The sequence below is a fragment of the Antrostomus carolinensis genome, unplaced genomic scaffold (genome assembly GCF_000700745.2).
Source record: "Antrostomus carolinensis isolate BGI_N321 unplaced genomic scaffold, ASM70074v2 scaffold23979, whole genome shotgun sequence".
NCBI lineage: Eukaryota > Metazoa > Chordata > Aves > Caprimulgiformes > Caprimulgidae > Antrostomus > Antrostomus carolinensis.
The window spans coordinates 14,828-38,324 of record NW_010339549.1 but is presented as its reverse complement, the minus strand read 5'-3'; the positions used below and the strand labels follow the sequence as shown (position 1 = coordinate 38,324).

The window sequence follows — 23,497 nt, the reverse complement described above, 5'->3', positions numbered from 1 at the left end:
AGACATAGACTAGTTATGCTCATAAGACAGTTATATTTAAAAATTGTACCTTAGCTTCCTTTTAAAACATCATACACTGCTCAGCAGAATTCTTACTCTGCGTTTCTGAGACTTCAAATCCTGTGTCTTCTTTTTGCAGGTTCAAAAAAGCATCCATTCCACACAAAAATTTTCTTGGAGACATACTGACAAAACCACTTGCTGTAAATTGAGACCATTTCTAATAAAATATCATCCTTTAAAACAGATTACAAAATACTGTTCAAAAAAAATTTTAGCTGTAATCTGACACCTCCGTTTCTACAACTCCTCTTCTTGACAACCCTTCAATTCAACATGACTTTCAGGCACCCTGGTTTTATTTCTGTGAACCTGTGAAACAAGAAAAGATGAAGCTTCAACATAAAGGCTATGTGCAATGCCATCTCCTGCAGCCCTCATCAAACATATGGAAAGTGATAAGGTTCTCATTCAAGTATGTGTGCATGTCAGAGTCAGGAAATCAGCATGATATCCTCTGGATATGACAGCAAAGGAGGATTTTACAGGGTCTGGAGAGGTAAAAAACTGGAAATAGCAGGAACTAAGAGGAAGATTTTAAAAAAAAAAAACAAAAACAACCAAAAAACAGCTGCCCAATATACTTAGTTACATTAATTCTGCTCCTCTTTTCCTGCTCCCCTTTCATTCCCACTTCTTTCAAAACAAGTTTTCTCCCTTGCCTTCTGTAGAAAGTAAGAAGGAAACAGGAAGGGAGGTCTTCATTATTTGTGAGTGCCTCCCCTTCACAGTTACCTTCATACACTCCTCTAAAGAAAAAGCAGCAAACACACAGATGCCAGCCCAGACTCATTAAACTGCTGTCCCACATAAGAAGCTGAGCAATAAAGCAGGTATTGGAGACCAATAAAAAGCAGGATTAACAACTTTTTGCGATAAAGCCAGCAACCTTGAATGGGAATATGTAATTTATGTTAGATAAATTTAATTCATAATGTTTTCATCTACCTCAGAGGAAAGGATTTAATAGGTGCCCTGTATAAGATGGTATTGTGTCACATAATTGCACTGGATTTATGAAACAGCAAACCTACTTTAATCTGCACCAGCAGATCTGCCTTAATCCATTTAGTAGTTTAACAGTATTCTAAAACTAACTTCAATTTTCAGTTAGTTAAATGTGGGTTAAGAAAAAAAACGTATCAGTAACAAAAATCTAAACTCACCTGAAGTTGTGGCTTGTGAGGTATCTGATAGCTGCTGGTCTGATGCGAGCAACTCCTCCCTGACTATGGCTTCCTCTTCCCGTGATAACGCAGAGATAGGGTTTACCACCAGTCTGCTGGTACTCTGTAACAGCAGGGATTGCAACGGTTAAAACTTTCCCTCAGCAGAGAGGCAAATACTTGGCATTCAGTATAAACTTTCCACCCATTCTTTTGAAAACTCTTCACTAGTGATTAGAACTTTGCTTTCCCATGCTGGCTATGCATCTTTTACATAAGCACAGCCATTTTCCCCTTCTTCTGAATACATTCTGAAAAAATATAGTCAAGCTTTTTAAGTCTAGATTGCTTGCAATATGCATGTTGTGATCATTACAAAATCCTTCTAAGTTCATAGCAGCTTTACTGTTTCTAGCATCTAATCGTCACTTGGAATTTACATCCTGTGATGTAAATTAAATTGCGAAATTAAAAGAGGTGGGTGTAATTTAGTTAATTTTTAAGTGACACTTCTATTGTTTCACATTTTATCTTAAATTAATGTGAATAAAGAAATATCATTTTATTGGATAAAGAAAGGAAGAACGAAAATATAAATCCACATAGTTTTTGACATTTAAGTCACACTTATTTGGACTGACTTCCGCTATGTTGGAGCACGTGAATCAACAGATCGACACATCACATGAGCTTTATTAGGGCATCTAGCCCTGATAATAAAAGAAATTGCCCTTGTCCCAGAGATCACAGCAACCTAAATTGATGAAGAGTTTGACAAAGAGGAAAAATATAAATTAAACAAGCCGAGATTTGTTAGTTTGAGATTATCAGTTCACATGACATCTTTCAACCACCCTCTCTCTCTCTCTCTCACTCAATTACCTTTATTTGGGTTTTATATTATTTTACTGTTAATTCTGCCATACTAAGTGCCCAGTATTGATCCCTTTCCCATGTATGCAGGCTGAAATGAACTTTTTTTTAGATTCAGGTGAATGGACTGAACAGAGAGCCCCTACCATCACTCCAGAACTCCTGATTTAAGTTCAGCTCAGGAAATTTAGCTCTAAAAAGCAATAGGTTACAGCTTTAAGTATAAAAATGTCATTTTAGGAATAGCACAAGATAATGCAATTTAATTATCTCCGATGTATATTGAAAGAAGAGGATTATCTGATGCCCCACTGAACACTTTGCTTCTACTGTATGCAGTAGCTGATTCAAAAAATTCGGTTTGTGCAGTGGTACCTTGCATAAGAAATATTTCTTATAAAAGCACTTCCAGTGTGTTTAAATTTATAGGGTAAACTGGTAACGCAGAAAACGTATCTTTTTACAGCAACAACACTCATGAAGTAATTGAACACTCCACCGGGAAAAAAACAAGCCCTCAAGCAAAACTGCACAAAATTACATTTATGGAAGCAGCAGTATTCTGATCTCAAGAGATCCTGCTGATGAATCAATATGGAAGTTACTGAAAGATAGCTCAAATCACACACTTTCAGGTAGAAGTTGAAGACCATATAATCACTGTGGTTAGAATTCCAACATAATGATTTTTCTTTAAAGATTAAAAAAACAACATACTTCTGACAAAGCAATACAAAGATGACACAAATATTTGCATTACCACCTGTGTTAAAAATGCCAGGAAGGATAGATCAAGTCTTCCATTTAAAAACAAACAAACAAAAAAACAAATATCCCCCAAACCAACCCCTAACTGAACAGTAAAGGATAAAACAGAAGGAAAAGGAGGATTTACAAACCAGCACGGGGTGGGTGGGGGCAAGACAGAAAGCAAAAAGAAACATTGCCATGTCAAAGAAAAACACTTCCATGGGGGAAGTTTGAAAATAAAACAACACAAAAGCCAGTTGGTTTTACATGTTATTAAGTTACATTCATTCCCTCTGATATTGCCATATATTGTGATTTCTTAGTAGAAAATGAGTCAAATAACTTTTAAGGGGCAGGAATTATTAGCTTATACCTACCGTCACTTTTTTCCTGCAGCACTCTGGACAAGTGATCCACAGCTTCATCCACATGCAGACCATGCAGATCCAGCACATTCATAGGCAGCAAGGAAGTATTTACTTTCTCAAAGATTTGCACAGCAGCAGCATGGTTGGCTTCTTTCATCTTCTGCTCATGAAGGCGACCCTTTAATCATGAGTACAGCAACTATTACACACCGGGACATAATCTCAGATCCATGCTGGTCACTGGATTCAAAATGACAGTACTGGCAGGGTGCTTTTAGCTCACAGTTTGAAGCACTAAAATTTATAATCACAACAGAACTTCTGGAAGAGGCTCAGCGAGACCTACTCACAAGGAGATTTCATGAAAGCTATTCTTAAGAAACTACTCAAAGCTGACACAAAGAAGAAATTATAACAGAAGCCTCATAAGAAAGAAAAAAAAGACAGAAAAGGCACAAAACCATAAGGTCTTTACATAAGCCAAAAACTTACATTCCATGATGATTTTCAGATTTATTATCCTAACAACAGAATTTTACTTTCTGAAAGTATTTTACTACAAATTTAATGAAACAGTGTCAGAGACTATCTGCCCAACAGCACAGGAAAAACCTACTGAATGTTATAGTTGAGGTTAATTCTTCTGAACGCATTCCCTAAAAATCAGACAAGCCAAGGGCAAATACTTACCTTTTTTTTTTCCCTCCCCTCTTTTTTTTTTTTTTTTTTTTAATAGTTGCCTATTATCTCTCCTAATATTTTTGACAGATCTTTTATGACTGACAAGGTCAATAGAGTCCCTATTGGAATTAGGATTACTCAAATCACACAGTGAACAACTACCCACTATTTCCCATGAACCTTGCAGTGAGAGTATCCGAGAGACTGAAGCAATAAATTGTCTTTGAAGATCTGTAGGCACAGTCTGCAAAGGAGTGGAAAACTTAACTCCAGGTACTGGCTGGACAAGGGCTCAAGGGAACAGAAGTGACAGTCTGTCTTACACTTTCTTAAAATGGATCATTTGAAGCGTATTAGTGTCAGACCAGAGACACCAGCCCCTTAACTCTCCCTCAGAGAGGATTCCCAAGACAGGCTAAGACCATCAAGCATGAAGTATTTTTCATGAATAAAGGTGGCTTAGTTTGCCTTTTTATCACCTAAAAGAAAATATATAATGAATTACCCTATTGTACTTGTTATGGCTAACAACAAAAGTAAGACAGGACTTGAAATTACACTTCTATTTAAAATCATGCAGACCTTTGTTTAGAATCTCTCCAAACTTCAAAAATACAAGAACACAAAGAATTCATTGTAAATATTTCCTACATGCATAGTAACAATCTAAATATTTAGAGGCATACGTTACACCAATTGCACCCATGCTTTTTTAAGACAATAAGCAAATTCAAGGGACTCATTATTATATTTTTGTTTTGTCATAATGCAATTCATAGTTTTGAATTAAATGCTTCTATAACGTGAATTCTTACCAAATTTTTATATGCTATTAGATCTGGGAAAAGCTACAGCCTTTGAAGATATTTCTAACAGAATTTTTAAGAGTGGTCTGAATGAAGTGTCAATGGAAGGGTCTCATGTGAAGGCACTAAGAAGCCAATGTACAGTAACAGTTGATCCTTATAATCAAGAATATGATCAACAGCAATTATCAACAGTAACCAAACTGGTGGATACCAAGAAACGTGCTTGAATCAACACCAGAGAGCCAGTACTCCAAGGTCAGAGCACACCAGACTGATCAGCAGCAGATCTACACTCCAAAACTAGATGGATGGCAAAAAGCATGGCACACCACATCATGTTTATCCCAACCCAAGACAGGTTGTAACTATAAAGATTGTCAGAATGAGGAAGCAAAGACAGCAGGCAATCTTGCCCAAGATTTACGGAGGGTAAGGCAAGCAAGATTCTGAGGCAAAGGATCACATCTTAATACCTACCTGACTCCTAAAAAGTACAAAAGACGTGTCTAAAAACAGTTCAACACCAATTAAGAGTAACCCAAGAGACATACGGAGGATTCAAAAACCGATGTTTTCTGCAGTCCACGTCACACAAGAGTGAACCCGGCCCGACCACCTGGGCACAAATCTTGGTGCTTACAAGTATGTGGATGTGAGAGTGGGATCTACGAGAAAACAACCGTGTGTGACTAAGCACTAAACAGCATCTTTCATGAGGTCTCACACTGACTCTGGTTACATCAGCTTCCTGTATCAGCACCTTCACTAGTGAAAGGGAGTTTCCTTGCAAGGTGATTCTCGATACAACACACAGGGAACAGTAATTGAGCAAATTTATCAGCTCTAGTAGGCACAGTGTTTTTCTTATCACTTTCAATTCAGTATTTAAGTACCTCTAAATTCAGGCAAAAAGCACAGTATTTACATTTACCTGATGTGCATAAAATGCTGCCACAGGCTTCATACCCATGCGATAGGCCTCCCCAGCCTTTTTAAAACATTCCTGTCTCTTTTGCTGGTGACAAAAAGCTTCTGCTCTTAAATCATCATACTGTGGATACTCAAGTTCTTGAAATATTTCACTCAAAGGATCATCCTCTTCTTTACTTTTTTTTGCCTGCAGGAATTTGCAATGTTGAAGCAAAGTATGCATTGTAGGGTGTTTTCATTAACATAGCTTTGGATATGTTTGTAATTACTATTTAAAAAAAATAAATAAAAATACCTTCTTCTCCCGGTTCTTTGCAGCACTGTAGGAAGAAACAATTTCGTTTTGCTGAACACCTTCTTGAGCTATAACTGTTTTTACAGGATCTGCCTCCAGAACACAGTTCAGAAACTGTTCAGTTTGTTCTAAAGAGTAGCTGTAAAGGATAAGCCAAATCTGTGACTTTATAAATACCTTACATGTATTAAAATGCATATTACAAACCTTTGATATTGTTACAGAAATGATGACAATGGAAAGAAAGCACTGGAATGGAATTTTCCACCTTACTACAAAAAGGCTTGCAGACTCACTGTACTGCATTACTGGCATCAACACACATGCAGTCTTGGTTGACTGAAACGTAAATGAGGGACACTTGAATATTAAGAGGACAATGAAATACTAAAGCAAACTGCATCCTACCTTAATCAAACAGACATTAGTTTAGAAGTAAATACTGCTTTCTGGGATGGATAAGTTTCTTCATCTTAAATATTTTCTGGTCAGGGTTAGTACAAACTAGTTTAAAATTAGCTCACTTTTCTGAAACCATTATGCAGGAAAATCCTTGTATTTCCAGTCAAGCTTTGTTATGAAATTTAATGAAATAGGAATAGGACATCAGTTGCCATTAGAGATCTAATAAGCCCTCATTCTTCTTTATTCTTCTTGCTGTTCAGTAAGCAGACAAGAGGAAGACTGATCAAAAGTAAAGCAAGATTTTCAGAAAGGCAACACTGTGAAGAGAATTTAGAATGTGAAAAACAAGATGGTGAAATGTTTGAGCTACAGAGATGGATGAAGGATGTATTTTAAATATCCCACAGGGGAAGGTTTCATTAACAACCTGGACAAGCAGAAAGACTGACAAATAGACATGCAAACCCATATGCAGAGACAAACATTCAATTGGCCAAGGATGAAAAAATATGTTTCTCTTGAAAAAAAGTTCAGTTCTCAAGAACTTGGATTTAGGAAGGTAGCCACACACCCCAGAAATATAATGCAGAAAAGAGAAAGAGAACGTCAGCAGGAAGAGATGGAGAGATGGCTCATTCCTTCAGAGCTGCTGTTAGTAACCAAGAAAGTACTCACAGCTAACATCAGGTGATACTAGTTTTCCTCTTGGGTGGAGGCCATTTTCTGTGAACCCACTATGGCCACCTCCACTAATTTCTCCCACTTGATTTAAACCTCAGCTCTAGAGCAAATACACAGTTCCACTGACAGTCAGTCACAGGTCAATAGCCAGAGACATTCTTCTCCCCATGAGAGAAACTGTCTACTCTCCAAAAAAAGAAACAAGTCTACACAGAGTTTTTATGCCCTTTTTGCTTGTAAGACCAGCTAGTTTTGCCTTTATTTACATCTACAAAAACTATGCTAGTTTGGAAAAAGCCATTCTTTAGTAGTATTTTAACTCTTAATATTTAAGACAGCAACTGTGCACTATAGGGTGTTACCAAGTACCATTTTTACTACGAACTTTAAAGATTTCTTACTTGTTGTCCTTGAAGACATCCATTAAGAAATTTTGATTAATAGTTGGAAACATCTCAAAAAGTTGCTTCTCCTTTAGTTTAGCAGCACAGTCTTTTCTGGCCATTGAAGGAACACGATTCTACCCAGAAGACAAAGGAAAAGTATCACAAAACATAGTAACAGCAGAGCAAATCCAACTTTACTGTTATTTGTTAGTATTTCTAACAATATCTACTCAGCAGGTATGTACCCACAGCAATGACAACATGCCAATATCAGCCTGCCACACCGATTTGATGAGAATAAAGTCAGGACAGGTCAGTTGTATTATACACCACTGCAGTACTTTGCAGTCATTTGAAGTGACTTGGCTGGAGCAGTCTGATAACTTGGACAAAGCAAAAGGATGATTTTTTTTAATTTTTTTTTTTTTAGGAGGAATTTAAGTTTTGGAATGCATTCCCTGCTAGTCTGTCCAGTCCAATGCTCAGCTTGTGCAAAGTCCACCTCTCTACTCTATATTGAGAGCCTGGGGCTGAAACATTTTATTATTAAACAGCATAAACAATTTTGTTTTGGTATATCTGAAGCGGTACTGTAATAAATATTCCTATTTGTGAAGTCATGCTGAGAAGAAAACATAACTACAGCACAGAATAAAGTGGACTGATCCTTCCAATACTCAGATTTAAAAAAAAAAAAAAGTTACCAAAAGAAAGCCAAGCTCCATGAATCCAAACTGAAAATAAAGCTTCAGACATCACAGTTGTTATTATCAGTAAGCCACATACATGCAGATTAAAGAAAGAATCCACAAGCCATTCTTTAAAAGTACAGGCTTATCCATCCAACTTTCTACACCAGTAGAAATGAAGCTCCTCTCTTTAAGGACAGCTCCTTATCAGAGACAATTGCAAATAAAAATGCCCGTTCTGATCAGTAGAGGGCAGTACCATGCACACACCAACCAGGCACGGTGCCAGAACTGTGCGGAAGATACAGAATTAATAAAAATAGTTTTTAAAATTACTATTTTCTGACAAGTGGGTACAGAAACCTGTTTTGAGATTAATCTCAAGGATTTATTTTAACATCTCATCTGTTAGGAATGTTGTGGGTTCTCCTTACAAGTAATATTAAAATCAATTTAATTCATGTCTAAACAAACAAGGCGTGGGGCTATGCAAGAACTTTATTCGTATCACTTTCCCAATAAAAAGTGTGGGAAATCACACTGATCGTCTCTCTTTGTTTTTAACTGAGCAATCAAAAAAAACCCAACATTCAACCAAACACAAATGCTAACCTGTACAGTGAAATGCACCATGATCTGTTTGTGAAACAATCAAAATATTACATTTTAAAATGAGATCTATATTTTTAAAACAGAAACATCTACCACAAGCAAACTCCTGTATCACAGTAATCAACAATACTAATTGGCATGCATTTGTTTCACAAATTCAGGCTGTAATCAGCAGCACAAAAATGAGTCACCAGGCAAGATGTATTCTGCTTCATTAATAGTAATGAATTTAAACTGCATTTAAAAATGATGCTGTCCATACCAGATCCTGTTTCTCCTGCATAGCTATTTCTTCAGAAATTATTTGTCTGAGAGAAACTTTCTGAATCTGAGCATTCCAGTGATCCATAAAAGGAAAAACATCTGATGTTGCTGGTTTTTTAGTCTGTATGTCATTAGAAGAGCCTGAAACCCAGCTCATGTTTTTCTTCTGTATTTTACTGTCTGCATTCTGAGATAACAGCATTTCTGAGTCATCTGTATCTATCTGCTGAATCACAGTAGGACCTTCAAAAGCAATAAAAATGAGGTGATAAATAAAACAATTATTAGTTTATTCATACATGCAAAGCCAAAATAATTAAGGTAAGTGTTCCAACCTGGATGGTTTTTGTTTTGTTAAAACAATATTATTAACGCTAGAACAGAAAACAACATTCCCCACTTCTATTTTCCAGAGACTGTTTGATCATCTTCTATCTATTTTGTAAAACAAAAGCAAAATCAGACTCCCTCACCAAATCTTCTAGCACCAAGACATATCTTACAGCTGCAAACTACTTTGCACATAGGAGGTTTGTTTGCTTTTATAAGAGAATAATTGACTCATGTGTTTACATGTTTATTTGCCTTTCCTCTACAACTTCAGGAGAATCTGGTTTTACACTTCTCCAAGTTAATGCTAGCAGCACTGTTTGTCATTCAATTGCACCCCCAATGCAATCCCACTCTTCAGCCAGGTCCCAGGCAAGAGCAGTGGGGTTCTGCTGTAGAGGGATATTTCTGAATGAAAACTAAACTGCTAGAGATTTTAACATTTTTTGAACAAGGACACAGATCCTCCTGCTACAATCAGTTCCTCTGACAAGGACAACAACATGTGCATGTTGTACACCTGACCTCCTCCTCTCACCTGCAGAAATCTTACTCTGCTAGTAATTCTCTGGCTGCGCTTTTTCTTGGCACAGAGATTACAGAAGTCCTACCAAGCAGCTGTCTGATCCAGCTAGAACTTCTGTAAGTTCTCTACAGTACACAAAATTAGAGGGTTTTTGCTTGCATCTACCTATAACTAGAGATTCTGCTTGTAATTAACTTTTTTTCCCCCTCTTACACCTCTGTAAGAAATGGTAAATGGACCTGAGGGCAATAAATAAAAGCTTAGGTTAATAAATGGATCCATCATTTTTCAACAGACAATATTTTCAACTTTGCTGAAGTTTCAAAGAATTAAATATTTTTTATAATGATCATTAAGTATTTTTACAATTAAGAAAAATACATAACATACCTTCTGCTGACAACTTACATGATTCATCTCTCCTCTGACGCTTCTACATAAAAATAGTAAAACCATGAATGTTAGAGGTAAGCTATAAATTTTGTGGTGAAACTTCACAAGTGTTGGCTTCTAAGTAAACCAGCTTTAAAATAATGTCTCACAGTATTTGTCAGAGTGGATATTTTAAAATAAGTATATTTAAGAAAAATAAAGACTAAGTCAAGTTTAAAAGACAGAAAAGACAGAACTACCTTTCTGAAAACAACATGCTCCACTGCTAAGACTTCATAATCTTAATTAAATAAACCAAACAAAAATTTTGCCAAAAAGCATTCTGAGTTTCATAAGGCTATGAAAGAACAGAGGTTAGAAAACTCTTCATGGACATGGAGATGTTTTGTATATGTAAAAAAACTCTTCTTACATGTCAAAAAGCCAGTAATGATTTTTGATCAAACTTGTAGAGAAATTGTACATTATGATCTTTCTTTTTTAAGGATCTTTGTTTCATGATGAGACACTCATGACATACAGTTTCTCATCCCTTAAACTGTCTTTCGACAGCTCTGATGATTATGACATGCTGATATACTCCACATATTTTACAAACTACTATCGTATTTTATCATTATTCTCACAAAGATACTTATACCTTACACATTTAGAGCAACACATAAGGAGACAAATGGTCTGACAGAGTGCAAGCATGTCACACCATATCATAAGCAATAAACCTACTAACCAGAATAGATTCTTTCCATTTTTCATGAATCACTCTTGCCAAATTCAGATCAATATGAACCACACAATCCTCAACAGTCAGTGATCCTTATGGAAGAAAGAAAATATATTCATTAAAGCATTCTATAAAAACTTATCTAAGCAATTAAAGTACAGTAGCCTAGACTTACTAATTTGAATTCTGGAGATTCTGCACAAACTGTCATGTCTGAAAAAAAACTTTAGCAACTGCCAAGTCAAAAAAAAAGAAAAAGAAAAAGAAAAAAAGGCTTTCCACACAGAATTCATTATCTGGTGTTCAAAAACTCAGAAAGGGTAGGAAAATAAAAGTTAACATTAATTGTATCTTGTTAAAATATGACTACCCAAATAACCACATTTTTCCTTCTTTTTTCCACTTTTCTAGCAGAACCTTCTTTTACAAAGCCACCGTTAATTTACAGCCATGGTTTCATTCATTAAACTGTGATTCCCCTTATTTTACTGCAAACCACAGGCAACAGATTTTATGTTAACACAACATACCTGCTGCTGCCCAAAAGCGATCACATCCCTCCTTTCAAACACAAACCCAAGAGAAGCAAAATCCAAATATCCCCTCTAACCCTAAAGGAAACGGCAGGAATTACCATGGTATCATAATGATACATCTTTTCCCTGAAAGATCTTTCTGATATTGTTTTTCACCCTTTCAAAAATAAAGGAGCAAGAAGTATACATGTACCAAATAAAAAGGCAGAGCATATTTCAGACACAATAAAACACCTTTCTGCTATCAAAACCAAACTTTTTTTTGGAGGAGATAGGCAGAGAAGGCAAAGAGGCCAGCAGTCAAATCCACCAATAAATCAGGTATCCAGGGTTTCACTTCAAGTAATCTTCAGAAAAAAAAGGGAAGAGGAGAAAAAAAAAAAAGAGAGAAAACCAACAGCTATATATTCCTTGTGTTTTCTTTTCTTCCTTCTTCCATTAGTCTAACTTCTGTAATGCATGTTCAAGCTGCTTATGGCTTCCATCATCACAGTCTCTCAGCAGACTATTCCATTTTCATCTTTTAAGTATAGCTGCACTTTATCTTCTCTCTAAACTATTCATCTTCTCCTTTCCCAATTTAAGGGATGCCTAGAGCTTTATTTTTCCTTTTTTTTTCCTAACCAGTCATAATTTGCATCTTCATCATCTTAATGTCCCTTCAGAGTTTGAATATAGGCTCAAAGGCCTGTTGCTCAAAATGCAAATAAGCCAATATACTTTCTTATGCTTTTAAAGTATGCACAAATACAAAAAGACAAGGGCAGAAGGGAGCACAACTGTTTAGTTCAGTTCAATTTTTGGATTAACAAAAGCGAATAATGGTATCACGAGGAATTGTGCAAAACTGCTCCCTAAAAATCAAGCACAAAGGAAAAAAAAAGCACAGGCAAAGGAAGAAATGTTTTCTTACCCAAACTGAGTTTTTTTAATAAAAATACGGATATAATTATGCCCATACCTGCATCAATGCCAACAGGCCCAAATATTTCTTTCAATTGGAGGGCCAGTTCAGGAGGTAATGTTAGTTCTAGGCAATCTATATTGAAGGCTGCACGTGATGCTGGTACAGAGCTTTGTATCTTGGCTTTAGTTTCACTGCAGCTTGGAGTTTCAATTTCTTCTTTACCACCTATCTCCTTGGAACTCCCCTGGGTTTCTTTATCTGCCACCAGTTCTTTATCACTCCTAGGATCCACCAGAGGCATGTGATCCACTTCCAGTATCGAATCTGTCACTTTGGAATTCTCTGCATTGCTTTCTGAAGGGTTACTGTTACTTTTGTTATTTAATTCAAATTTCAAATTGGTAGAAGTTGTGTTAGGATCATGATGCAAAGTCATGGGTATATATAAACCTGCATCAAGTTGTGAGACTGATGGCTTATTTATCGTTTCTTCACCAGGACCCTCAGACTCTATATTCTGCTTTCCTGAAACGGAAGGCTCCATGATACCCGCTGCTTTGCTGCTTGCATCAGTTCTAGGGGCTGCATGTCCAGAATTTTTCAGTTCCACCAACTCATTCAATGAGGCGGCAGTCAACCAGTCAGACACGTCAACAACTGTCCCAGTTGCCTTGGTAGCCCTACTTTCTGCAATGCTGAGTGATGAGTTCTTGTCTTCTGAAGGCTCAGAGATATCACCAGCCCCAATTACTTCCAGCATCTCTGTGCAATCTTTGAGATTCTCACCATGGTTTGTACTTGTCTTGAAATCAAGGTCTGCAACAGCTGGCTCAGCTTCTGTTACTTGAGAACATTCAGTATCAACATCTTTGCATAACTTTTCATCAGAGTCTAACAGCAGACCTGTGGCCCAGTCTATGTCTTTGTTGCATCTTTCATACAGATCTTTCAGAGCTTCAAATGAAACAGACTCAAAGAGCCTACACAGCATATTTAGCTTTTCAGACTCATCAACACTGATAAGTTCACCTTCTTCAACAAATGTACTTTTATCATATGTAACTCGATAGGGTATTTTTTCCTGAGAATCTGAGGCATTATCTACGTCTTTGGGTTTGAAGCCATCTAGTCTGCCATGCAATACTTTGGTAGTCTCAGGAAAAACCACTTTCTTTTCTAATCTCCACAGGAGAGCAAAGTCCTGTGATTCAGTCTGTGAATGGCTACTTTTTTGTCTACATAAGCACGTGTCATGTTTCTCTTCTGCTGCATTAAGCACAGACAAGTGTTCCTCTTCTTTGCGATGGGGCAAATTGTTTGTAAAAGTGAGGGCTAATTTGTGATGTTTCCTCATTCTCTTATTTTGCTGGATTTTTTTCTCACCTACTGTTTCACCAGCTACTGTTTCAGGTTGGTGCATATGCAAACTCTCTGTATCCGGTTGCTCTACAGCGTTCACAAGCGCCCCACAAAGCACATCCGTGGTCTCAAGAGCATTTCTATTAATGTCAGCTTCAGTATCTCTACCTTCATCGGACCGATTTAGACTTGTCTTTCTCATTCTCCTCGACCTTTGTTGTCTCTGTTCTAATGAGCCTGAGACAGGCCAATGTCCTATCATTGGGAATTCCGGTGTAACTTTATCTGAACTAACAGAGCAACAGCTAGAGGCTATATTTTCTTCCTCGTTCTCTTTTTCAACAGTACAAGTCTCAGGCAGGCCTGCTTGCTGTTTACCTAACTCAGGATGCTGCTGATTGGGAGTTTTACCTTCCGTACAGCTCTTCAGAGAAGATTTTTCTAGTCTTCTAGCTCTTTTGACTCTCTGTCCCATTGTTTGTTCTACAGGCCAGTCACCCAGAAAGTTTAGTGGTTCTGTTTTTCCGGATGTGTCACAAGCTGAGCTGCTAGGTTCCACTAAGCTACTATGTTGTGTCGATGTTGGTTCTGTACGCATTTCACCAGACTGTTCAACCTCAGTTTGAACTTTGAGAATGTTGTTATCGCTGTGTTCCTCAACTCCTCCTGTATGCAAGCACACCGTCCCTTCAGCTGTAGTCACATCAACCTCATCCATTTCTGTTTCAGGTTTTTTTCCTATGTTTTCTCCTTTTTCGTCTTTCTTCTCCAAGGGCAGTTCTTTTTCTACATGATCTGATAAATAAACATCCAAGTCAACTTGAACAGTGCTGTTCTCAGAACTGTGTTCCACCGTGTTATTTTCCATTTCTTTTTCCTCTTTCTGAAAATGTTCAGGATCACAGTTACTTTCTAATGTTAGGGAAGCACTGGGAAAAGTTTTATCATCTTCAGCTAATTCAAGAGGCTCCACATCAGAAGCAAAAGGTTTTTCCTCCTTTACATCAGAATGTGCCTCTCTCTTTCTGAAAGACAAATTAGAATGGAAGATAAACCTATTTCAAGCTTTCTTTAAGAACTTGTCCACATTTTTTATTTTGGCTTGGCTATTTAATATTTTCAAATTACAGACCAGAAACCATGTTTCAGGACACTAATCATTCAGCTGGAAAAATCTAGTGAGAGGAAGACAAATTTAAGACAACTTAGCCCTAACCTCAACACTCATTTATAAAAAAGGAGCTAAGCGAAGCAGAACTTTCTTTGGTAAGTATTCCTTTTTTACTTCAGCATGAGGCTAGGAATACTTTCTCAGGAGTCTATTTTCCCCTCTATTTTCTTGTCATATCATTTTCCACAATCAACTACATTCTGTTCATTATCAGGACCCACTTCATTTCAAATACATTAAGCATGCAAAAACCAGAAATAATAACTACAATAAAATCTGATTTCTTGTGCATTGTTATAATGCATATACAGCATTACACAGATTACCCACTACATGTATAGTATATACATTTGGTATATATACATGTATAGTCATGTATATAACCAACATAAATCTAGACAAGTATAAATCAAATATACTCAAGAGCAATTAGGTAACTCATTACTACTGCACAAAGAATTCACCTTCTACCACAAAGACATCATCTAATACCCACACACACACTCAGAAATAGTGATTTGCTCAATTTGGGACTGCATTCTTCCGAAAAGCATTTTATAGATGTTAAGTGTTTTGTATCTACAACACACATCCAACAGCATATTTCTAAGATAAAAGAAAGTAAATCAAGATTGGCTTATTGAAAAGTAACACACAGGCATACTGGGAGGTTTTCAAAAAGCATCAGAAAGGTGACTGCATTCCTTGACTGCTCATTTTTAGAAATCCTGAAATTCTTAAAAATTAACAAAACTATGTGGTGTATTTCTTTTATTATTTAACTGGGGTTTTTTAACGCATTCAGTGTTCAACAGCATTATCCAGGTTCTGTTGCTATGAATTTTGAATTTTTAGCCTTTCATTTGAGACTACAAGTCTAGTAAAAGAATCTAACCTATGGCTTTCCTCCTGATAGGGATCTTCACTCCAGCCAGCAGCTTCTGGTTTGTCTGGGACCGAGGAATCCAGTATCGAACTGACAGTGAGGCAGCGTTCGTACCGTTCCAACATTCTTTTGATCTTTTCTTTAGAGACACCGTGAACGTTTCGCCTATGAATTAAAAAAAAAAAAAATGAAAAAGAAATACTTCAGATTTGTATATTACAATGACAGGAGATAATAATTTAAGAATAATTTAATGATAATAAGTTTACAGCAAGACTAACCAGAGAATTCAGGGGGCCAGGGCAAAAGCTGTGAAACAGCAATTCTTTCTGTACCAGAGTATTAAGGCATTCCAAACAGGGAACCTCAGACTTTTGCAGCTCCACTTGACTTTTCCACCTCACCTGGTGGCCCTGTTCTGCAATAGGATGTTTTGCTTAGTACTAAAATCTAAAATTGTACCAATAATGCATATTCTTCAAATAAGTAACAGAAACACACCATATTAGATCCTGACAGTGATACAGGATATCAAACTGGGTGAAGAAAATTTCTGAATTCAGTCTTCCTTCTCTGGTTTTGCTAAACTAAGAACTCCTTGAGCCTTGAGGAAAACCTGTTCACCTGTTATTCTGGACACCCTTTGGGTAGGAATTTTCATTGCCTCTGTTGGACACCAATTAGCAATGTGCTCTGCAGCATTTCCACCTAGAACAAGTGAATCCTGCCAAGGATGGCAAAACAGAAATTGAAGGTACAGGAGAAAATATGCAAGACCTATTTGAGGAAAGAAAATAATCTTCCTTACCCTGCTTGAAAAATGGACAACCTTAAGCTGTGCATGCAAATGCAGATGACAACAGACATTACAAAATCACAAAATAATTTACGTTGAAAGGGACTTCTGGAATCAAAATTTCCCAAGTTTCAACTTGCTTATGTTTGTTTTGTCCTATCCCTGCACAATGCTCAGAAGAGATCTTTTTAGTCTTCTCTATAATCTCGCAAAACAACACAAGAAAGACATGGACCTGTTAGAATGAGTCCAGAGGAGGCCACCAGGATGATCCGAGGGCTGGAGCACCTCTCCTATGAGGACAGGCTGAGAGAGTTGGGGCTGTTCAGCCTGGAGAAGAGAAGGCTCCGGGGAGATCTTATAGCAGCCTTCCAATACCTGAAGGGGCTACAAGAAAGCTGGGGAAGGACTTTTCATAAGGGCAGTTAATGACAAAACAAGGGGAAATGGGTTTAAGCTGAAAGAGGGTAGGTTTAGATTAGATATTAGGAAGAAATTCTTCACTGTGAGGGTGGTCAGACACTGGAACAGGTTGCCCAGAGAAGTTGTGGATGCCCCCTCCCTGGAAGTGTTTAAGGCCAGGCTGGATGAGGCTCTGAGCAACCTGATCTAGTGGAAGGTGTCCCTGCTCATGGCAGCGAGGTTGGAACTAGATGATCTTTAAGGTCCCTTCCAACACAAACCATTCTGTGATTCTATGAAAAGGTAGCTGAAGACAACAATACAATCTTTCCTTAACATTCTCTTCTTACAGCTGAACAAACTACTCTTGCTCAAGTTAGTATTATCTGCAAATCTGCTGAAAGCACACTCTGTCCCAACACCCAAGTCATAAAAAGGACTTTAAATAGTAGTGGCCCTAGTATTCTTCCTAGAGAAAACATCAGCCTCCTTTGAACCTGGCATTCAGCCAATTTCCTAGCTACCTTATTATTCACCTACACACAGTTTACACCTTGCTTATTCTGGCTCTAAGTAATGGCTCTGTGCCTGTGTAAAAGGTCCTGCTAAAGAAGAGGTAAACAACAATGGTGACAAACAGGGGTTTGTCCCTCTCGGGCCATGAGGTGCTGATTGCCTTAAACTCAGGACAGCAGAAACATTTCAAGCAAGGCAACAGACCAGCCGAAAGCAAAAAACAGCCCCAACTGGACATCAGGAACCCAAAGGAGCAGTAACTGCACCTTAAATGCAAAAGAACTGCAATCATGAAAACATTACATAATATCTATTGCTAACAGTATCTTTTGTACGTAATTAGAATCAAGTGACATAAAAAAAGATCTCATAATACATATAAAATCCCACAAAGGTTAATATTGTAGAAAAAAGCTACTTATTATTGCAAAAATCTTGACTGAGATATTGATACTTCACCAGCCACTATAGTAAGCAATACCTTTTTAAAAATCATAGTTTATAGACTGTGAAAGAAATAAAATCTAATATGAAAGTTTCCTTTACATTCTTACCTTTCAAGTTCTTTTGGTTTAAACTTCCACCAAGTGTCTGGTTCTCGGAATATGACTTTGTATTTGAATTGTTGAGCCTGAATAAAACAAATAGAACAAGACACAGCACAAACTTCTTATTTCTATGAAAAAGCACACAACATGGATAGCTTCCTTCTTTAAAGCTGTTTTTCATATTTTTCAAAACCAGTTAAACATAAGGAGTAACACACTTTTGTTCAGTTTCACTTCTGATTATATAAATGGAGATTTTTAAGAACATGTATATGCATCTCACTGTAAAATTAAATGTGTGCCATGATCACAGAAAAAAAAAAAATCACTGTTTTATATAATCTTTTAATATGTTCTTCCTCGTCTGAGTCAAGCCTGCAGACCATCTCCTCTTTCCAGGTATAGCATACACATGTCTACACAGCCTCTCCAAGACAGAGAAAAGCTCACTACTTATATTCAGAGCTGACCAGATGCCAGCCAGTTCCAAACCAAGCAATTCAGTTACATTAACACAGCTACCATGGACAGCTTTCCTGTTGTATGGGACACATGAGCGAGCTGCAAGGACATGGTCCTCATACGGCCTAGTCTCATCACGACAGAAAAGGAGCCCAAAGTCTAAACAGGAGAAACACTGTGAGTACTGTGCCACTTCTCCCTGTTTCTGTTTTCAGAAAAAATTCTTATCACCTTACCAAATCCTGCACTTCCTGGAAGAACTTTGGATGTATCTTTATTTTGGCATAGAGCAAAATCAAGGACTTCATTTGTCAAAGAACTGTTAACCTGACAATTGTTAATTAACACAAGTATAATAAAATAAAAATTTTATTAATAAAAATGATGTAAGTTTCACTGTTCACTAATTCATCACCACATGCAGCATATGTAGAGTATCTGCTCAAAACCTGACAGTTTTACACATTACACTCTCTGATGTACTTCTGTACCATTGTAGGAGAAATCCCAGATCTACTTTATAATATTTCTTCCAATATATTATCTCTGTTAATCAGAACCAATTTTATAAAATAATGCCATTCTGTAAGCATAAAAAAATTATTAAGACTACCAATCAAAATCACAAATGATCAACAGTAAAATAAGAGCTAGAGTCTAAAGGTGCTGATGCCCATTTAGAAACAATTAAGTGAAAAGGTGAGAAGCTCCAGAAAACTGGAGCATGAGAAATCTGTAACAGAGCTCACCAAGTTATTTAAATCATTAAACATCATTTTGGAAGTTAAATGTAGACTGCATTTACTTGGTACTAAGTAAAGCTGGTCACTTTTAGTCTCTAAATAAAAGTACTACACTACTAACAAAATAGTGCAGGTGCATTATTTTGATTACATCACTTCAATAAAAATTAAGTAAATCTGCATAACTTCAAACAAGCTAGCAACATTTGATAACTCTAGCCCTCCAACTGGTCAGCTCCTATCTGCCTCTACGTCATATTTAGGAGGAAGCTGAGACTGAGTTTTAAAGTTTCATGGAGCATCAAACATCACTCTTTAATTAGTGGTGACTGTATTTTAAAAGTAGCTTATAATTTTAGTGATCATATAAAAGAAAATAGAATTCAGTTTTCTCAACAGTATTTATTTTTGCTCCCAAGTGCATAGCACTTGACTTTGTCACCTGGAAACTAGGCCAGGTCAATACTCAGATGCACACAGCATACCACACTGGTTAACAGGATTCGATGGAACACCTTTTTTTTAAAAAAAAAAAATAAAAAAAAATAAAAATCCAGACTTCCTGGTGGAGTAACAGCTAGACTCAGAAAGGTAACTCATTTTAAAACATAAGCTGTTGCCATGCTGGTCAATAATCCCTTTTCACATTGATCAAAATTGTAATACTAACCAAAGTAACATAAGGCTTCATCTCCCATGCTTGTATGTTTGTGTTGTCTATTATTATAGGAGAGATTTTCATTTCAAATGCTTCCTTGGCTGAAAGACACATGTGTACAAAAGATTGTGATACAGTTAACAGTTAGAACAGGGCGGACATGTAACATTTATACTAATTATCTCAATTGGCAATTTTTTTTAAGTAGATAATCCATAATGATTAACCACTGTGTAAAGAACTCTTGCCACAGCTTGATCTGTTTCAAGGCTCTCTTATTTTAGAAATCCCCCCTCATATGTAAAACTACTGGGATCCAGCATTACTCTTTTGAATTAACAGATGTATGACAATGAAGGAATTAAAACGGAGATGTAAAATGCACCAAGATGACTAATCAATCAGTAAATGAACTAAAAAAACTACATGATCACCTTGAAGTGGACTTTGTTGCATACAAAATTCTTGGCTTTATAACAGTCTTAAGATTAGTCCACTCTGTAAACTGTAAAAAATATGAAAAATCAAAAGAATTATAGTAATTTAAATTCACAGTAATTAAATGTTTAGAATCACTGGCTTTGAGATATGGCACCATGTTTCTGTAGCTACGTTACAATGAGTTTGCACAATCAAAGTTATGGTTGCATCACACATTTCTTATTAACCCGTTTCTCCACTGGTTAGAAATCTGACAGTAGAAAAGTGATCGTGGTTCAAATTTAGCAAACAAAAGCTTAAAAAGAGTTGTTCTATGGTGATCTTAGCAGGAGCCACAATCAAAAAATACATCTTGCTCTTACAATTTTGTTTTAAATTTGCCAACAATTTAGTGCTGAAGAGGAAAAAAAAAAATCAAGAGCAGGAAAATATCTGTGTGTTATTTCTATCAACATCCTCATTACTTATTGCATACACACATATAATTTCTCACCTGAAAAGAAATATTTCTGGGAGATAATACAGATTACCACTCCAGAAATGGGACACAATCCAAAATATATACCAGTGTGAAATCTGAGGACAAAACAGTCTTTTGACAAAGACACTGGCATTTTTAATTGCAAAACACACAATGGACAGATGACTTCTGAGTTTGTGCTCATATTCTTTTCCACGTGCATATTAAAAACAACTTCAGTGATGGGATACATGCTTGTCCTGTGACACAGGCATTACAGGACATGCAGCTTTTTGAACAGCACACAAGCACTGAACTGTAAACAAGTAAGCTATCCCTGAATTATTTCTCACCTCGTTTCCTGTTCCAGTCATGTGCTTCCCCTAAGCAATCAGGATCATAATGGTATTGTCCATGTTTATAAAAGTAATCGTCAGTACTAAGAATGATTCCACCTGGGTTATCCTCAAGCAAAGTCCTGCGAAAGATCAATAAGTAAATAGCTTTTCCCCCTTCTCCTCCCCAGCCCTGGTATCTACTAGCATACATTTATGTACTTAGTCTCTTGCACAAAACCAAGATTATTTGGAATGGAAGCAGCAAATTTAGGTAAGGGAAAAAAAATCACCCTCCAGACAAAGATGATCTATAATAATTTTGCTCCATTTCCAAAGGCTGAGGATATACAGGGAAAAGAGCTGACACGGGTTCCCTACAAGTCTCATTTCAAATCAACAGGGAGGCATTATTCCATCTACATCTGGTGACAAACCTTCATACTGACAAATACACATACAGTCCTAATTAAACCAAATATTCCAGGTGCCAGAAGTCTATTGAACCAAGTATCTCAGGAGTCTAGGCTCAGTCTAGGCTTTTGGAGAGTTAGGGGGAAAAAAATTAAAATCAAGAAATCAAGAATTCAGTCCAAGAAGCTCCACATGTACTACTCACACAAAAGAATTCCAACAGTGGAAGCCTATAAAGAGCCGGCATATTTCCATCCATGTTATTGGAAGGAAACATCCAAAAAGAACAGGGACTAGAGGAATATAGCAGACCTAATACTACTGCAACAATCCTGTGCAGACATAAACTCCTTTGGCCAGTGACGTAAGTAAAAGCTGCCCCCTCCTATTTCAATTTCCACTAAAGGTCAAGGAGCTGCAAGCAACTCAGCTCTCTCCAATTATTGCTACTCATCATGCTGCACGTACCATGAAGCTGCCAATTTGGGTATAAACATAACTATTTACAGATGTCAGAAAATTTTCTCTGCCTGCACTAAATCCTCTACACAACTAAGCAATTTCTTTTAGAAGCTGACAATATAGATGTTCTACCTTGCCAAATATGATTTTCCTGATCCTGGAACACCTCTGAGAAGAACAAGTACTTGACCTACAAGGTGCATCTTTTTTCTCATCATGTGACAAACAGGTGGCTGCTGTGCTTGCGACAGGTTCAATTTTGAGTTTCTATCTTGATTTCCCCATACCTTCAGAGAAGGGTTGCCATCCCAGGCATTTGAAACCACCGGAGAAGAAAAAAAAAGTCCTTTTTCCAAAGTCCTATAGTCTGACACAGCTCTCCACTGCCCTGGACTGACAACCACAGGAGTTACAAAGCTATGACTTCCACTGGATGGATAAAACACAGGCGCCATGAGATTCCAGTGTTGTTGAGGCTGACATGATGGTGTAGAAAAATTTAAGTTATAACCTTGCTGAGTTTGCTGAAAATCTGCAGGTTTTGGTGTTTTGAAACTGGATGTTTCAAAAGAGACATAAGCCTCTGGAAGAGAAATGCTCTGGTGGCTGTTAAAGGCATTCGCTGCCTCTTTGTGCTGTTCCAGGCACCCTGAATTGGGATTTCCAGTGATGGTTACTCCGAGTTCCAGAGGTCTTTGGGAGGGCTCACCAGAAGCAGCAGTCACATTCTTTTGATCCAAAATGATACCTTGTGTCTGTTCAGAATTTCCACATGATGTTTCTCCATTCGGCTGTTTACAGAATTCTGAAGCTACATCATGTTGAACATGTATTTCTGACAAATCAGAATCTTCCAATATCTGTGCAAAAGTGTCTGATGTAGCTGGTGAGCTTGTCTGGATGCTCAGCTGACTCACTGGTGGCTGAGAACAGCAGAAATTTTCTGAAACCTCATTTGTCCCTGTTTGCTGTGGAAAAAGTAGGACATTACAACCTGAATCAGATTTTTCCCACTCAGGAAATTCATTAAAGCCATCATGTTCTACAAAGTGCTCATGTACTATTTGGTCATTTGCAGAATTAGGCAATTCATCACTCAAGCTGTATCTCTGAAAGGCATTTTCTATTAAAGAATCCAGTTCTTCAGTCAGCTGCACATCAGGTGACAGGATCTTTTCTTTTTCGTCTTCAGAATTACTTTGTTCTGCAGCACTTTCCCCCATGCCTTCATCTGCAAGGGATCTTTGCTGATTAACAAAAGCTAGTGATGATGCTACTGAATCAAAACCCAAGGTTTTTGAAGATGCTACTCCTTTGGCGTGGGTGGACAGCTCTAGCAGATAATCCATAGCGTTTTCTACTGTTGAATAAGGTAAAGAGAATAAAGCATGGTCAGCTGAACAAACATTCTTTTTTTACTTGAAGGAATATTGATCACAACTAAAGAGACAAATCAAAA

The 23,497-nt window shown here is 37.2% G+C and overlaps 1 protein-coding gene across 1 annotated transcript in view; it reads right to left on the bottom strand.

The window, feature by feature from the left end:
• Nucleotides 1–326: 326 nt before the first annotated feature.
• N4BP2 (NEDD4 binding protein 2) overlaps nt 327–23,497 on the bottom strand; it is a 25,081-nt gene continuing 1,910 nt past the window's right edge. The window contains exons 2-17 of the mRNA XM_029086967.1: nt 22,171–23,398; nt 21,181–21,305; nt 19,939–20,027; nt 18,070–18,146; nt 15,811–15,966; nt 12,440–14,769; nt 10,949–11,034; nt 10,234–10,258; nt 8,968–9,212; nt 8,706–8,729; nt 7,420–7,538; nt 5,933–6,071; nt 5,639–5,824; nt 3,227–3,395; nt 1,227–1,350; nt 327–372 (exon numbers count right to left, since the gene is read on the bottom strand). Of these exons, the coding sequence (XP_028942800.1) occupies nt 327–372; nt 1,227–1,350; nt 3,227–3,395; nt 5,639–5,824; nt 5,933–6,071; nt 7,420–7,538; nt 8,706–8,729; nt 8,968–9,212; nt 10,234–10,258; nt 10,949–11,034; nt 12,440–14,769; nt 15,811–15,966; nt 18,070–18,146; nt 19,939–20,027; nt 21,181–21,305; nt 22,171–23,398 (5,168 nt within the window). The remainder of the gene's footprint in view (nt 373–1,226; nt 1,351–3,226; nt 3,396–5,638; nt 5,825–5,932; nt 6,072–7,419; nt 7,539–8,705; nt 8,730–8,967; nt 9,213–10,233; nt 10,259–10,948; nt 11,035–12,439; nt 14,770–15,810; nt 15,967–18,069; nt 18,147–19,938; nt 20,028–21,180; nt 21,306–22,170; nt 23,399–23,497) is intronic.